The sequence below is a fragment of the Embiotoca jacksoni genome, unplaced genomic scaffold (assembly GCF_022577435.1).
Source record: "Embiotoca jacksoni isolate LCO1_2020_lvr unplaced genomic scaffold, fEmbJac1.0.p SCAF_18, whole genome shotgun sequence".
NCBI classification, from domain to species: Eukaryota; Metazoa; Chordata; class Actinopteri; family Embiotocidae; genus Embiotoca; species Embiotoca jacksoni.
In genome coordinates this window covers 1,991,002-2,008,068 of record NW_027185318.1, presented here as the reverse complement: position 1 = coordinate 2,008,068, position 17,067 = coordinate 1,991,002, and the positions used below count along the sequence as shown (strand labels likewise).

General features: G+C 46.3%; 1 protein-coding gene across 2 annotated transcripts; it reads left to right on the top strand.

The window, feature by feature from the left end:
- The first annotated feature begins 560 nt into the window (after positions 1–560).
- Positions 561–16,999, top strand: cep170ba (centrosomal protein 170Ba). 2 transcript variants are annotated; one of them, XM_069151999.1, is made up of 18 exons: positions 561–797; positions 1,317–1,454; positions 2,910–2,999; positions 3,642–3,722; positions 4,398–4,454; positions 4,762–4,918; positions 7,287–7,415; positions 8,131–8,625; positions 8,714–9,645; positions 10,436–10,574; positions 10,694–12,319; positions 13,048–13,294; positions 13,680–13,812; positions 14,150–14,263; positions 14,353–14,441; positions 14,794–14,887; positions 14,987–15,038; positions 15,126–16,999. In XM_069151999.1, the coding sequence occupies exons 2-18, from the start codon at positions 1,350–1,352 to the stop codon at positions 15,347–15,349; spliced, it is 4,764 nt and encodes a 1,587-aa protein (XP_069008100.1). In that variant the 5' UTR covers positions 561–797; positions 1,317–1,349; the 3' UTR covers positions 15,350–16,999. The 2 variants fall into 2 exon arrangements, with proteins under 2 accessions (XP_069008100.1, XP_069008099.1); XM_069151998.1 differs by having other exon boundaries at positions 14,147–14,263.
- Positions 17,000–17,067: the final 68 nt, after the last annotated feature.

Genomic DNA, 17,067 nt, shown 5'->3' with positions numbered 1-17,067 from the left:
ACCAGACAAAACTCTAGTTCCACGCATGCGCTGTAAGCTGTTTGTCCAAAAGTACATTCCTGTTGGGGCTCTGCACAAAGAGCTATGATGGGAAGTAACGAAGAGCATTTAGTGAGGTAGTCTGCTGTATTTCACTAAAACTTTGAAGCAGGATACTTGTATTTCTACTACTTTATATTTCCATGCCTGCCACTACATTTCAGAGAAAGAGACTGCACTTCCTGCTCCACTGCTATTTAACAGTTTTAGTTATTTTCAAGATGGAACATTTGACAAAGTGTATAATATCAAGTTTTTAAAAGATGATTTCTTTCAATACTTTAACTACATTTTGCTCCTCATTTTTATGTAGCCTACTTTTACTATACCTTTTACATTTTCAAATCACCTACTTCTTTCCCAACTGAATTTAAGTAGTTAAATTTTTTTCTATCTTATTTTATATTATTACACGTCCTTACAGCAGCTTCAGCACCCGAAAATCGTACAGAGTGAGAGCTCTCACTTTTCTCCACCTCTCAGATTAAAGGCGTTTGACGAGCCATGTCAGCTACGTCATCGTGTCGGGAGGACAGAAGAGGCGTTGGAGGAGAGTTTCGACCGGTTGTCATTCCCAGAGGAAGAAGAAGAAGAAGAAGAAGAAGAAGAGGAGGAGGAAGAGGAGGGTGTGAACGACATTTACCTGCCCAGTCTTACCTGGAAACTTCTATGTGTCGGTCGTCGGATTTCACGAAGCTGTCGGACGTTCAGTTGAAACTCTGGCTTCACTCAGGAGTAAAACGGAGACGGCGTTAAAGGTGAGTCGGTGCTGGAGGGTGTGACGTCAGACGAACCAGCTCTCACTGAAACTCCGAAAGTCATTAAAACAGTTAAAAACGGCCTCAGTGCTGCCTTTAAACCGGCTGTATTGTGAATATATAAACACCGGTTTGGGGTTTGTGGCAGTAATGTTTAGTGAACCGAGGTAACAGGAAGTAGGACCTGCAACAGGTTTCCCACCATGACACCTTTTTATGAGGGAGTTTATATCTGCTGCCTTTTGTTTGTTTGTTTTTTGGATAAAGGGATAAAGGAATCTGCATTTGTGCCTCGTGTGAACATTTATGTGGAACCTTCATGCAAAAATAAATCCAGAGATGTTATTTAATTGCATCACCTTCACACCTCGGTTGGATAAACAGGTGTAACTGAGGTGAGGCGACAACTTCCCTTCACTGAAAACAACCTCCATCACGTTACTTTAAACACAGGTGACTTAATTCTGCCCCATCCCAAAAAACAAACGTTGACTATTTTGCCTTGTTGTCTCATGCCAGGATGCCAAGAAGCTCCTGACTCGTGGCCCCAACATGAGTGTGACGTCATGGTTCTTGGTCAGCAGCTCAGGCACCCGCCACCGGCTGCCACGGGAGATGATCTTCGTCGGCCGGGAGGATTGTGAGCTGATGCTGCAGGTGAGCTCGACCTCGTGAACTTTGGGAGTTTACACAGCAAACACCAGCAGGGTGTCGTCGTCCTCCCCCCCCTCCTCCCCCCTTCTCCCCCGGGGCTTCACTGTCATCTGTGAAAGGTGGTCAGGTGATGTCTGACAGGAGAGACATTCACAGAAATATGTGGAAAAAAAAAAACCCAACCCAGTGTGAGTCTCCATGCATGCTTCTCTGAGTGTGTAACCACGGTGACAGCCTTTCATAACAGCAACTTAAAACACAGCTTAAGTTTCCCCCCTGCTCTGCCTGTTATAAACACTTTCTTTGTGGTCTTTCTATTATATTATAAGTCTTTCTATTATATATTGATCATTTTGTCCGTATTCAGACCAGTGAATGTGTCGGTGCTGCAGAAGCAGTTGTTTATACGTCCCTCAGTTTGTGTTGTGCTCAGAAAAGCCTGCCGACCGCAGAGGTCTCGCTTGGATGGAAAAGTTACTCGAATCCACATTTAGGCGTCGCCCGATGCAGGAAAAAAAAACAACAAACTCAGCTTCTCCCTCCGTCTGACATGATGCGAACTTTTCTATCGCTCTGCTTAACAGCTCAGGACGACTTCCTGACTTTGCACTCACTCACGGCCTTTAAATCGTCTTTTAACCCTTTTAAAGTTTGCTGGTTTTGTTGTTTATTCCATTCAACTCGATGAACGTCTGTAACGGGAGGATCCTGTTGCAGCTCAGGGCCTCGACCGTTTGATCAATATTTGCATCTCAAAGATCAGTAATTAGATCAGACAGCTCACAGTTTATAGCTGCTGCTGTTAGGTTTGCGTTCAGCAGAGGGATTTATTGTTTGTCCGAGCCAGAGTCGACATTTTCTCTGATAAGGAGGGCAAAGTGAAGCTAATGAGCTCCATCCTGCACAGTTAGATTAATCTAAGAAGGTAAAGTAACGGATGAACCCAGTTCCTCAGGCAGGACATTATCTACCCGAAGGTATTGGGAAGTCCACTGAGGACGGGTGAGCACGGACAAAGTCTCCAAACACTGTTGGTGGAGAGGGATTTTTATAAAAAGCCCATAAATGTTCCAGGGTTCATTTTTTTTAATGAGCTGTTAACGAGCAGAGAGAATCTGTTTCATGATGGAAGCATATTGAAAGAGAAGCACACAGACTTTAATGTTATTTTTTATAACACCATGTTTAAAGCTGGTTTGCAGGTGGTTCTGGTCTGAAGTCCTCGTTTAGGATCACTATGAACGATCGTGACTTTTTTTTTTTTAAATGACATAATCTCTAGATTGATTTTCCTCAATTTATTATTTAATTCATTGAATGTAAAATTTATTTTTTATTTTTTATTTTTTTAAAAAAAGGCCATTAAAATTTCCAAGAAACAAGAAAGAGATCAAATGTAAAATGTTGTTTTTGTCTGAAATCCTTTCAGCCGCAGTGACTTTACTTTCTGTTTGTCAGTCTCGCAGCGTGGACAAGCAGCACGCCGTGATCAACTACGACGAGGACACCGACGAGCACATGGTGAAGGACCTCGGCAGCTTGAACGGGGTGAGCGAGTCCGCTTCAGACATCTGAGCGTGCCAGAGACGGTCGGTAGAACGGCAGGCTGGATTTTCCTCCTCGCTCTGCAGCTCTCTCTTCTCCCTTCATTGCTCCATTATGCCGGTGGAGTCCCGGGGCCGAGCGGAGGGAGAGACCGCTCATTGTTCCCGCCGAGTGTTTCTTTTGGCCTCGGTAGCCGCTGCCAAACTAATCAGAGCAGAACACTGCGAGGCCTTGTCACTAAAATTCGTCCCCAATTACGTTGGCTTTTCCTCTTTATTAAATAAGACCTGCTCGTCTCTGCACAGTGTTTGTCCTTGTGTTTCTTAATATTTGGTGGTCTGAAGTCAAACAGAGTGGCTCCTCTCTCTCTCTGATTGTTCAGTTGAGGCAGAAGAAAGTCGAAGCACTGCTGCATGTGTTTATTTCCACCTTGACCATTTAAGCATTCCACCGAAGCTGAGGCTGCAGTTGCGTAACAGCTTAATCTAGTCAGAGATTAACTTTCAACAGCAAAAGGGCCAATTGCAAAGCACCTTACATGATCCGGCCGCGTGCCGCGAGGAATTACAGAGCTGCTCACCTGTGAGTCGGCACATTTTAGTTCATGAAAATCACGTGAGCGCTGTTGTTTCTTCTGTTTTGCAGACGTTTGTGAACGACCTGAGGATCCCGGACCAGACGTACATCACCCTCAAGCTGTCCGACGTCGTTCGCTTCGGTTATGATATCCTTTTTTAAAAAATTTTTTATAACTCTTATTTGAATCTCAGGTTAATCCTTATTAGGATGTTGGATCGTTCGTGTGACACAGACTCTTCAGATCAGTCAGTTCAAGTTGTCGAACTACAGCTGACGCTGAAATGAGCCAGCGGTTGGCTGCTGCTTCACTCGCACTTTTATTGGCTTTTCTTTCCCCGCTGTGGTCTTTCTCTCCACTGGCACGTTAATCCCATGTGGTTTTTCAGTCAGGGGTTTTAGATTATGGTCCACTGTGGACAGAAAAGCTCCTGCACCCTTTAACCCCCCCCCCCCCCCCCCATCTCCCCTCCCCCCTGCCCTCCCTTCCCCCAGAGAAGGAAACTCAAATGGTGAAACAGAAAATCTGGAAACTAAAACAAGCTTGTAATAAACTACATATTTACCATATTTTAGGGAGCAGATTTGTTTGTGTGTTGTGTGTGTTGTGTTGTGTGTGTGTGTGTGTTGTGTGTGTGTGTGTGTGTGTGTGTGTGTGTGTGTGTGTGTGTGTGTGTGTGTGTGTGTGTGTGTGAATATCTTCCCGATGATGAGTCCCTCCAGATGTTAAACTGTGACAATACATCTACATTTAGATTACTCATTGTTTCACAGAAACAGAAATACCGGTGTTTTGGTGTCCATACCTTAACTCCTTCTGCACATGTTCACGTTTACATCCTGGAGAAGAGTCAACACAAAGTCCCAGAGGAAGCTCTTAAAGTGAGTAATACTGACTGATACTTTTTTTTTTTCATAAATGTTATTTCAATGTGAAAACTATGTAAATTGTGTCATTACAATGTCAACATCCATTTCTACCAGTAGAAAAAGTCCACCTTTTTTTTTTTTTGGTTTGTTGATGAATTCAAATAAGGCATTCGGCAAATAATCCTGGTTTGTTAACGACAGGACACAGAAACTAAATCTGGAGGTCCCGGTGGATCTAATGTACGAGGACAGTTACATCTGCACTGATTGTCGGCAGATGGTTTCTCACGTCCTGCTTCCCTCCCGTCTCTGTGCGCAGCATGAGAAATACACCAGCCAGTTGCATCTTGGCATAAAAGCCCTGGAGGCCAAGGCCAAGGAGAAGCTGTCCTTCCAGAGCTCGGAGACGAGCAAAGACTCCGTTTCCAACGTGAAACCGCAGGACCGAGCTGAGCGCAGAGCCCAGTCGCTCACAGGTAAACAACGCAGCAGCTACGTGAGCCTGCAGCCTTCAAGATAACACAAGTAGGTTAATTGTTCTTCTTGTCGTCTCAGAGGAGCTATTTCAATTAAGATAAATGAAGAGGAAGTCTCCATGTGCTGCACCGCTTTAGCCGCAGATCCCTCAATAGGACGGTCAGGGCTTCTTTTATGAAGAGCCTCCCCGGTGTGAGATTAGGACGGCGTGTCAGTAGAGAGGCTGAAGTGTCAGTAAAGAAATAGAGCTGCAGGATGAGCGCACAGGAGTTCAGGACAAGCAGTCTTATCTCTGTCAGCCATGCATGACTGCTGACGAGGCGGGGTGCTGCCGAGCACACGGACAACGGTTCAACATGTGTCGTGGAGCTGTTCGTGGAAGAGAAGCACTTTGTGAATGAAGCTCATTCACGCCGATAGAAACCTCTTCCAGCTGTTGCTCGAGCAATTCTGGTGTTTTCTGCTCCGTAATCGGCCCCCCGTGAACTTAGAGGGAAAAACTACAACCGGTGCCTAAAATAAGACTTTTCCAGCAGCTCATGTTACTCGCAGGGCCTCATAACTGTGCAGTCAAACTACAGCACTTCAGGGAAACATTATGAGAGTCCTGCTCTAGTAGGTGAGTGGGATTGTATTGCAGAATAATACAAAAAAAAGTAAAGTCTTTGGTGGACGTTCTCACTGAGGACATGTTTACTAGGAGCGTCGCGCTGTGCTCTAGTGCTCCAGTTCCCCAGTGAGATAACTAAATGCACCGCCACAAGAAGATAAGGATCGTATTTTACATAGAAAATAAAGCCACAGTTGTTGGCAGCCACTTACAATGAGTAGCCGATGTTAGATTCAGCAGATAACTGGATGTAGACACCATCACAACAGACATCTTTGTTCTGTTTCACTTTGTTTATTTAAGGGAACACGTGTAGAAAAGTCCTCACGTCTCCGTTGACTTCATGCAAATGGCGTCTCTTTGAATTTGCTTGACCGGAGGCCATGATGTGATGTTGTTGTTTTTTCGCCTGGTGCAGATTGAAGGTTCTCTATGGAGTTTGTGTTGTGTGTCTTTATTTTAATTAACAGACGTTCTGTGCGCGAGTCTCTTTTCTGTGTGCTCTTGCTTGTTTTCCCGTGCAGCTGTACAGGATGTGGACGGAGTCCAGTCCTCCAGCTGTCTGCAGGGCCGAACACTTCAGTCGTACAGAGCGCGACTCGGTCCGGCTGCTTCACTCTGACACGACCTGCAGCTATTTAGTATTTAGAAAAGGGGAGTGAAACGTTCCCAACATTTACAGACACAGTACAGACACAAACACTGCATGATTCAAAGTGTCGCAATGCTTCATCATTGATGATCTAAGGGGAGAAAATCATCGCTCTATTTTTAGGACACAACATTTTCACAAACTCTTAAAGTCTGTATCTAAATAACAAGTGCAGCAGTTATCAACAGTCGTCATCGTTTTACTGTCTTCTGCTGGTTGTGTTTGCTCATTAATAAAATAATACATTTAACATGGCTCTGTGCGCTGTAGCTGCAACACCCATGTTTTCTTAAGCTAAAAAGGGAGGCTTGAGTAAATGGAAAGGAATTACTAACATGCCCCTCTGCTTCTGTCGCTGTGTTGATGCCTTATTGTGTGTCCAAGGCAACAGTGGCCGAGTTCTGCTGGTGTCCGGCATTGTGTGGCCTCCATATTACTCTCCGAAGAGCTTGTTTATCCGATCTATCGGGCCAAAAAAAGCGGCATTGGAGATTATGTGATTAGTGTGATGGAGGCTGGCTGGTGTGCCGGGCTATATGACAAATCTGACTGAACACCAGCACAGAAACATCATCGGCAAAATAAACCTTCGCTCCCCCTGCTTGCATACGGGTAGGGAGCATATACAGAAATGAAAAAAATGAGTGTCATCGTCTTCAGAAAGCCTCAGATTTGATACGCTAGTTATTCTATATCCTGCACTGTATTTGTTTCCTTGAAGATTAGGATTATCTGAGCCGTGCTCACATGAGGAGGATTAGGTTTTGGTGGTTTTTATGTGATGCAGTTTGTATCACAATCTGACTCTCGACTCTCTTTGTCATGGGAATGTGTGGGAATTTAAAAAGAAGCCGTAGGCTACCGGTAGTGTGAAACTATGTCCCGCTGAGCTCCGGTGTTGCGTAACGTTTTGCTGTTGCAACAATAAACCCAGACACAACATAGTTTTGTCATGTGACCAACATAAACGTAGTGGCTTATAAATACAAGAGGCGCTGTATTTATTCAGTTGTTTGTTTGACTCTTTATTCGTTCCTGCCTGTGCCGGAGTATATACCATGTGCCTGATTGTGTGTGTGTTTGTGTTTGTTCGCTTGTCTGCTAGCTGCCACAGATTCTCCGATATCCAAGCCTACTCCGCTGTACGGCCAGCCGTCCTGGTGGGGGGAGGACGAAGACCCGGCCAAGAAAAAGCTCAACAGAGGTGGAAAATTGCCAGAGCGGGAGTCTCCAGGTCAGAGAGAGTGTTTTGTGTTTACAAACAGTCTACTTACCTAATTTTAATATTTATATCGAAGTCTTAATATTTTGAAAGCTAAAAGATATTCTACTACAGACTTCTTTGTATTGGATATCAACATATTTGTGAATTAGATCAGAATTTGTAATGACAGGCTTTCACGGCGCTGCTATCCGATGCTCTTTGTGGGTCACTGGGAGATGGATGGTGTTAAGCCCAAGGCAGGTCGCTGGCTGCCAGTTGTGGACTGTTAGCCAGGCCAGGCCATGCCATGCCAGGACATGCCAGGACAGTGGGCAGTGCCTGACTACCTCGTGATGGATTATGACCCTCTAAGCTGCTGGAGGGGATGGGGGGAGGGTGGGTGGTTGTCTTCCTCTTGTTGCCTGGACCTGAACAGATTATTCCCGCTCAGCTGCCCTCTGCTGGACTCTGAGCCCCTAAAGTGATATTGAGCCACATCCAACTGGCACCCTGACACCAACTGGGTGATTTGTTTTTTTTCAGCCTGACGGTTGAAACCTTCATGTTGTTTGTGGCTCCTATTTTCAGGAATTGTGTAACAATGACATTCAAATAAATGTCCCTAGTTTAGAGTAACTGTTAGTTTGAGATACTTAACTTTAATTGTGGTATTTTTTTGTATATTCGGTGGATTATGCGGAACAATCATTAAAACTGATGGTGTATTTTCTGTCATTGATAACAGAGCCTGCTGATGACATATCCAAATATGGGGTCAACGGTTCTCTGTCAGACAGTCAAGCCAAGGCCATGTTCTCCTACCGACGGGAGCCCAGCTACTTCGAGATCCCAACAAAGGAGTTGCAGCAGCGACCGCCCAAGAAACCCGAATCGCAGGTTCATGAGGTTCCAACGAAGGACACCCCCGAACCCACCCCGTGTGTCCCATCCACCCCTACTCCTCCCGTGGTCCAAAGCCACGCCTCCTTCACCATCGAGTTTGATGAATGCGCTCCAGGTAAAATGAAGATCAAGGACCACGTGACCAAGTTTTCTTTCCGCCAGCAGTGTAAGCAACCCTCCTCAGAGGTTGTGACCACTCCTTCTGAGGTGATGTCAGCAGAAAGCAAAGTTGCTGATTGGCTGGTTCAAAGCAATGCCAGCATGATGAGGAGGATGTCACAAGCTGAAGATACGTACAGTACAAACAGTGACCCATCAGCTCTGAAGACCACCAAGGGTGAGACCCCCATGTAGTGTCTGTTTATGTTTACATGCAGGAGCTTCCTTTGGAATCATGTGTTAACTTGTTTTGTCTTCATCATCAGCAAGCCACCATGAAGATGGCTCTCACTGTGATTTCGGGTACCCTGCAGTCAATGGAAACGATTTTGTCCAATCAGAGCCTCAGATTGTGTCCGAAGTTTCTCCACAAACCTCGAGAGCTTCTCCACCACAGCGCTTCGCCTCCCCTGACACCGAAGAGCCTTCGTCTTACTCTCCACCAGAGCTGCAGTCCCTCTCCAGTCTTGGCAAGACTGAGCCCCACCAAGCCTTTGTCATTGAATTCTTTGACGGAAACCCGAGAAAGATGCGCTCCCAGTCCTTCACCAATAATATAACCCCACCGGAGCCCTCAGGCGCCAGGATCCGTCTGGAGAGGGCAAGGAAGAGCTCAAGCCCAACTGGGGAGAAACAAGTCCCACCTCCATTGTCCAGCACTCCCCCGACCCAGCGTTACACCATCCCCCTGAAGGGCCCGGCCTCCACCGGCCCCCAAAGAGCTGGCTCTCTACGAAGGGAGAAGACAGAAGACCGGATCAGCACAAGCTTCTCCTCTCGCTCTTCCTCATCTGTGTCTGCAAGACCCTTCAGCAGCGTCGGCCGAAGATCTAAACTCGCCCAGGACTTTACTGCCGAATTACTCGACCAAGCGAAGCAGATTTCTGCCAGCCGGGAGAAAAGAACCTCGAGTCCTCCGAGAGCAGCTAAAACGGGGCCGGCGGTCGTATCGCAGCCTGACCAGAGTCCCACAACCCCTCCGCCGAGATCTGATGGTCATTACCAGCCTCAGACATCCTCACCTATCCACAAGCCTGTTCCCCTCAAGGCCCCCGTCATGCCCCCGGCAGCTCAGAGCGTGGACGTCAGGAGCCCCAGAAATGAAGAGGAGGACACTCTGAGTGATGCAGGGACCTACACCATCGAGACAGATGTTCCAGACAAAGAGGTGGAAGAAGCACGAAGCAAGATTGACCAGGCGAGTTGTTCTGTCTAATTTAATCTGAAGAAAAGCTGCTCGTTGCTTAAACAAACATCACAGCACGTTGCTTAAATGAAGTAAACTGGCTTTGTGATCTTCTCTGTTTCTTGGAAATAAAACGTCCTGGTCCGAATGAGCCACGGACATTAGCAGCCATACTTTTTCCCGTGCTTGCACTTATGCACTTGCAATGCTTTGTTCCTGACAGGTGTTCGGTGTTGTTGAGAGCCCAGTGAGAACGAACCTGGGTGAAGCAGAAACCTCGTCAGCCTTTAGTCCTGTTATTGTTAAGGGCAGACAGCAGCGTAGGCAGAGTAGCTGTGGGGAGCTGAGGCCAGCTCCAGAGCAGGGACAGAGTCTGGTGAAGGTAAACCATCCCGCTCAGGGTGGGAGTGATGAATGGATGAATAATTAGCACCAGTTCTAAAGACGGTTAATGATTATGTGGGGTCGGAAAGCCGTAAATCTCTGAATGCACGAATCCGAATGCATTGGTGCCTTGATTTGTCTTCTTGGTTCCTTAATTTTTCTTTTTGGTTCCTTGATTTTTCTTCTTGGTGTCTTGATTTGCCTCCTCTTTCCTCAGGTTGTGGGTTCTTCCATGTTTCGTTCTTTCTTTCTAACCTAGTATAAGGAACAAAATCTTATGTTTGTATAGCAGTTGGACTACACACTCATTCTTGAAACATATTGATCTTCTGTTGTGCGTAATCGTACAGTTATCAACTGTGCTTTCTTCAAATCTTCAAATCTTTTTTTTAAAGATTGTGATTGTGTTTTCTTTCAGGTTCAGCCAGCAGGTGCTTTGTTACAAGAGGCTCCTAAGTGGATGTCTTGCTGGGCCAGCTTGGCAGACAGCTACACAGAATCTGGCCCTTCGTCTGGCCTCTTTGACATCGCTTCCCAGATGGACCTGTCAGGAGGGGGTAAGCCACCTGATGAGACATTGGTCTATTTGAAATGATAATGAGACACCCTGATGAATATGAATGATATTCAGTTTCAGCATGTGTGGTTAATATGCATTAAAACTGTTCCACTACAGCACGAGGTACAAACCACGGCCAAAACCACGACAGCACAGACTCCGACGGGTCGAGAGCTCGACGCATCCTGCCACAGGTACCGCTGGGCGAGAAGATTGACGTCCATAGTCCCAGCATTCATGTTCATTATGACCAGCATGCAACGTTCGATATGGAGGACAGCAGCTCGGTGGCCTCCGGGTCTCACGACAGCATTCACAGGCTGACGGTGCAGGATGACGTCGAGCCGGACAGCCTGAGTGACGCTAGCAGGTCCGATGACGGATCCATCATAGAGCAGAGGAGGAGGCCGCTGTCAGACTCAAAAGAGAAGCAAAACGAGAACAATCCGAGACTCCCGGCCAAGTCTACATCGTTCTACATCGGGTCGGAGGAGCCTGCATGCAAACCAGCACGAGGAGGCTCAAAACCCAACACTCCCAAGCCTGAGAGGAAAAACGTAACCAAAGGTTTCTCAACAGCCACTCTGACCAAACAGAGAAGCAGTCCGGACTCTGGAAAAGTCAGGTCCAATACATCAGCTCCTCTACTGGGCCAGGAGACGCGGAGTCAGGAGCTGAAGGAGAGCTTAGTATCCCCATTAATCAGACAGGAGAGTTTCACCAAGGAGCGGCCGAGCAACGCCAGACTGCCCAACATCTCGAGCCAACCTTCTCTGAGAGACCCAGAAGCTGAACTCTTCCAGGGAGGCAGCAGTCAGGACACTCGTTCTTACCTCAAAGAGACGGAGGATGTTCTGGCTGTTCTGGAGGCCAAGCTCCATGCAGGACAATCACAGACCACTCCATCTCCCATAATGGACTCGCTTTCTGGGGAGTCGGATGTGGATACCTCCAGCACTGTCAGCCAACATAGCAATAGGACCAAGCCAAACACGCTGACGAAAAAACTGTCTGCTAGTGGCCTCCATAGGGAGAGGTCTTCAGCCAGCATAGCTAGTCAGGACTCGCATCACCAATCCACAGTGTCCGAGAAGCACCGCTCTTATGCAGCAGACAGCAGCAGTAAGACCGGGTCTGTCAGGAGGCCCGTTGGACTGAGACGTAGTTCGGGGAAACGTGGCTCCACAGACCTAAGCGATGACCCTCAGAGCTTACCTTACTCCGACCAGGAGTCCAACAACCTCCAAACACACAGAAAGTACACCATGCCTCTTCAGAAGGAGGACGGCAAGACCTCCGGTGCGTCCCGGGCCGTGGCTCGTGCCAACAGCTTGTCAACCCCAAGACCCACCAGGGCGTCCATGCTCCGCCGGGCTCGCCTGGGAGAGGCCTCGGACAACGAGGGGACGGAGACGGACAGGCTGTCCCAGGAAACGAGCAACGCTCCGGCCAAACAGCCCCAGGAAGCCAAGAAACTGTCCAGGCTGGATCTGCTGGCCATGCCTCGGAAGCGGACGAGCTCGTTCAGCACGCCCAGCGACACCGAGGCCTCGTCCGCCCCCCAGTGGACGGGCAGGAGCGCTGGATTTTCCAACCGCAGCGCCGAGTCGGGTGGCGGCCACGTTCGAAGGGCCTCCACCGCGGGGCCAAAACCAGTCGAAAGGCCACAGAAAGCGCCTCTTAGTAAAACCCCGATCACTCGTGGACGCTCCAGCAGCGCCAAATATGCCACCAGCACAGCAAGTGAGTATAAGACAGACACGTACACAGAAGATTCCTGTTTAATATTTCTAAAACATGAAGTGCTGTAACCTTTTCCTCAGTTTTAGTCAAACCAACATTACATTAAAGAAATGACGTTGTGGTTTGGAAGCTGCACAAAGTCTATCAAACCGTCAGCGGTGAATTGGTTTGAAACATTTCGAGGCATCAGTTAATTCTCCGTTTCGTTTCATTTCATTAGTTCTGTTCTTAGCAACTTTTTCTCGTCAACCAAAAGTTGTGCGTTGGACGGGAACTTGCTCGGGGCTGTCACTAACATCAGAACCACTAACATTAATGCTGCTGAGTCTTTAGATTAAATGGAACTTCCTTCAGTACAGTCAGTCACGTTTTGAGGGAAACATGTCTCTGATTACTGGACTGGTTCTGGTCTTGGCACAATATGCTTCACGGGACTCATCGGTGTTTTTACGCGTTGGTTCTTATCTGGTACTCGGCTGCTGGACGGTGGAAGTCAAGTGCTCGTTTCAGTTTGCAAATGATTTTTTTTTAACCCTCAAAGAACAATGAATGAGTAAGAAATGTGGAGATGAGCACGTCCACGGCATCTTTTCTGTCTCTTGTTCTGGGAAATATTTCATCTGAAATGCTTGGTGGTGTTGGTGGTGTTATTCTTCTCATCTCCTTTTTCTCTCCCGTTTTCCCGACTTCTCTGTCTTCTGTAATTCAAACCAATTCACAACGCCAAGGCTCCAGGAGGCGACAGAAAGGCTCAGACTATACCTCTACCTCAGAGGAGGAGTACGACTCCAACCAGAGCATTCCTAAACACAAACGCTCCCAACCTTCCTCAGCTTCTCACAGCCTGCGCGGTCAGCCTCGGGCCCAGCCCGTGGTCGCCCTGCGACCCAAATCCCGCTGCAGAGATTCTGAGGAGGAGAACCACGAGGGAGAGGCCTTCAACAACTGGTCCTCCCACAGCGCTGAGATCGCACGGTAAGAAAAAAAAAATCACAAACTGAGGATTTCTGGTGGAGATGCTTCTATATTTTCCAGATCTGTGTGTTTATAATAGCAAACTTGGTTTCACACATACAGTCTTTTGAACTTATGAGGAGCAAATTTTTTATTAAGACTCCAATTAATTAAGACAAGGGAGCTAATACCACCGGAAATGAGACGGTAATCTAACTGATCCGTTTTCAGTCAGTGAATTTGAATGTACACCGTTTTAATTTCCTGCAAAAGAGATATCAATACTGTCACATGGTGTTATTGCTGTACTGTTACAAAGCATCACTATCAAATAGAAAGGATTTTTATATTTAATAAAAAAATAAATTCTGTTGGTTGTTCTTATGTTATATAATATATGTTCAAGGTTGAGTCAGGATCTGGCCAAAGACTTGGCTATCTTGGCGAGAGAGATCCACGATGTCGCCGGTGAGGGCGATCCACAAAACCCCGAAAAGGAGAGCAGTGCACCTGTTTCCACGGTGACCGCTCACGAGCAGGTACGTCAGACATGTTTATAACAGCTCTTCTGGTAAACGGTTAAATATGTCGCAATTCAAGTTGCTGCATTATCTGAATCAGAACTTTAAAAAAAATATTATTTAAAATGTAGTTGATGCTTTTATGTGTGTTTTGGTTGTCGTATTCAAAGTTTTATCGGAGTCCTTCAGTTTAATTCTTCAACCTGTACGTGTGCATCTTTGGTGTTTAGCGTGAAAAAGATCAAACTTTAAAATAAAAAATAAAATTAATATTCTTGATCTCAATCAGTAGATCGTAACACTGTCAGTTGTGTGGTCCCTAAAGTTACCTTCTAAAATCTGCTTGTTCCAGCAGGTTCAGCACATCCCTGGATTGAACTACCAGAGCGTCTCCGCTACCAGGGAACCCGACCAGAGCTCCAGCGACCATGAAAGAAGCTCCAGGCAGCGAGCTCGGAGCAGAGACGAGGTCGGACACGGTTCAGACGTGCTGCTTCGCTTCCCTTTTAAAGCCCCTGTGATGGGAGAGCATTGTAATGCGTTTTATTTTTCCGTCAGGTCGGCGTGGACGATCTGATGCTGGATCCCGTCTCTCAGGTCATCGTGGTCATCAAAGAAAACACGGAGCAACTCGCTGACAAAATTAAGTACGATATTGAGGAAGCAGGCGTCACACATACACACCCCTCATTCTCATGCTTAATCTGACTTTGTTTCAAAAAATGTTATGGCTCCTGTCTGACAAGCTGACTGCACTGAGCATTTAATCTTATTTAATTAGAGTAAGTTGGTGAGTCAGCTCACAGACTGATAGTCTGACAATATGGGAGAGGAGAGGAACTAATCTTCTGATTAGAAACAGATGAAAACCAGTTTCCAGTGTGAGATGTTACAACTGGTTTTTTGTTTCTCTACACTTTGATTTATTAAATAAGTTAGAAAGTGTCCAGACTACATGAAACCGTGAAGACATGATTGTCTGTGACATTTGTCACGCAGGGTCCTGTTCCAGGACAGGGTCGACATCTGGGAAGAAATTGAGGCAAAGGTTGATTCTGACAACGATGTCCCTGTTGTCAAAACCTCCAACAAGGTGAGTGCTTTTTTTTTTTTTTGTATTGGTCATTTTCAAGCAAAATGTTTGGTAGTAAATGATTTGCGTTAAGATCTAAGTGAGATGTTTGTATTTCAGGAAATCACATCTATCCTGAAAGAACTCAGGAGAGTTCAGAGACAACTCGAGGGTGAGTCGCTCTGACACATTATAGACCGCAGAAAAAAATACTGTATTACTTTTAGTATTAATAAAACATCTTTTTTTTTTATTTCAGTCATTAACACAGTCATGGAGCCCGGCGGTCAGCCCGACACTACCAAGACCTCCGCCGCCATGGTCTCCTCCTCGTCCGGAGGTCGATCCTCCAGATCTTCTTCCTCCCGGGACTGGAGGACGGTCCACTCCATCTCCAAACGTGGCGGCGGGCCGCGGCCCGGCGAGAGCGTCAGGAGAGCAGCTGTGAACCCGGACGACCTCAGAGAGGGATATTTAGTCTGAGTTCTTCCATCAGAGCTGAACTTCTGCTCTCATCTCCCACAGCCAGGTGCCAGACCGGTGTGCACAAAAGGAAACCAAGAGGGAGGGAAGTGAGACTGTGGCCTCCTGCACATCTGAACACACACACACTACTGCACTATGAGCACTACACACCTTCTGAGTGGTGCAACACACAGTCGCACCTGCACTAAACGGCCCTCAGTGCACGCTGAGCGGGGCCTCGTGTATGAGGTGATGTTTTAAGGAAATACTTTAATATTTGCATAAAGCTCACAATCGCCTCTAAAGGGCCTCAAAGCTATACTTGACTCTGTGTGCTGCATATCTTCCTCATTATTTGCCAATGATATGACCGACAGCTGATTTTTAAAAGCTCGTTGTAATTCCTGGGTTTTAAGTAAAAACCAGCCTGAGCATAATCATCTCAGGGAAATCCATAAATACATCACATATTTGTGTTTAGTGACAAATCCCCCATTTTGGAGGAAATATGGGTTCATTGATATTTGTTTTGAAAGAGCTGCAGTTATCGCTTGCAGATGTCAGTGTACTGTGTTCCCTCAGTAACTCCACTACACTTCTCCACACCGGGTTTTTGTTTTTTTACATGTTTATCATTTTGTTTGTCACATTTGTGGACCAGATTTATAGAAGAATGTACAAAGTATTTATTAGTTGTTTTTTTTGTTTTTTTGTGAGACAACTGGCTCAACATGAATTTGGGAGAGAGCTGGTTGCCTCTTGTGCCAGTTAGATCAGTTCATGTTATATTTCACAGTTGCTACAAGCCAATTTAGCGTGTTTTGGTTGTGCTAACTTTCCCCCTCTTCAGTAGATGGATGGATCCGCAGGATGAGTCCTCTTTTATCTGTGTTTGTACTGAGCTGTTGCTATGCACACTGAGAGCTATCACAGCACCGTGGTTACAGTGTGACATTTCCTCAGTGTATTTCTATGACCACACACACACACACACACACACACACACACACGCACACAAGAAGTCATGTAAAGTAAATTGTGTGAAGCTGTAGATCTTGGTTATTAGCTGGTGATGCGTATTTAAATGTCTGAACATATCTGTACGTCCTACATGTTGTGTTTTGCACAAAGTTAGTCCGACATCGTCACTTCATCCTGATATGCTGCGAACTGAGAGCTTTGGCTCTCCTGTCAGAGACTGTAAGGCTGAAGCAGGGGAACGAGGCGACCCGGTACACCAGCAGCTTTTTGTTTCCCTCCTCCCGGGTCCACATGCTGTACGTGACTGGGAGGTACCGACAAGTGCCGCAGAGCTGTGTGGGAGGATGTTTCACGCAGCCGAGCCCAGTGGTTGTTTACAAACTCTTAAAAATTGAATGTTTCTTTTTCTTTCGTCTCATATTGCTGCTATTCGTCCTCTGTGGGATAATGTTTCCCCCCTTTGTGCTTTATTCCAACAAAGTTACACTCAGAGAAAGTGTCAAATTTGTGTCCCCCCTTTTTCTTTTTTTTTTTTGATATTCAGATTCTGTTTCCCTTTCCTTTCTCCCGAAATGATTTGGTTGTAATTTGTCAGCTGGTATTTATGTTTGGGGATTTGTGAATGTTGTTGGGTGATGATTCCAGGTTTTTGTTTTTTTTGTTTCTCAAATAAATTGAATTAGAAAACCTGTCTTCTTTTTTTGCTGTTGTTGTCATCTACTGTACACCTTTTTAGTGAATACACGTCTGAAAAC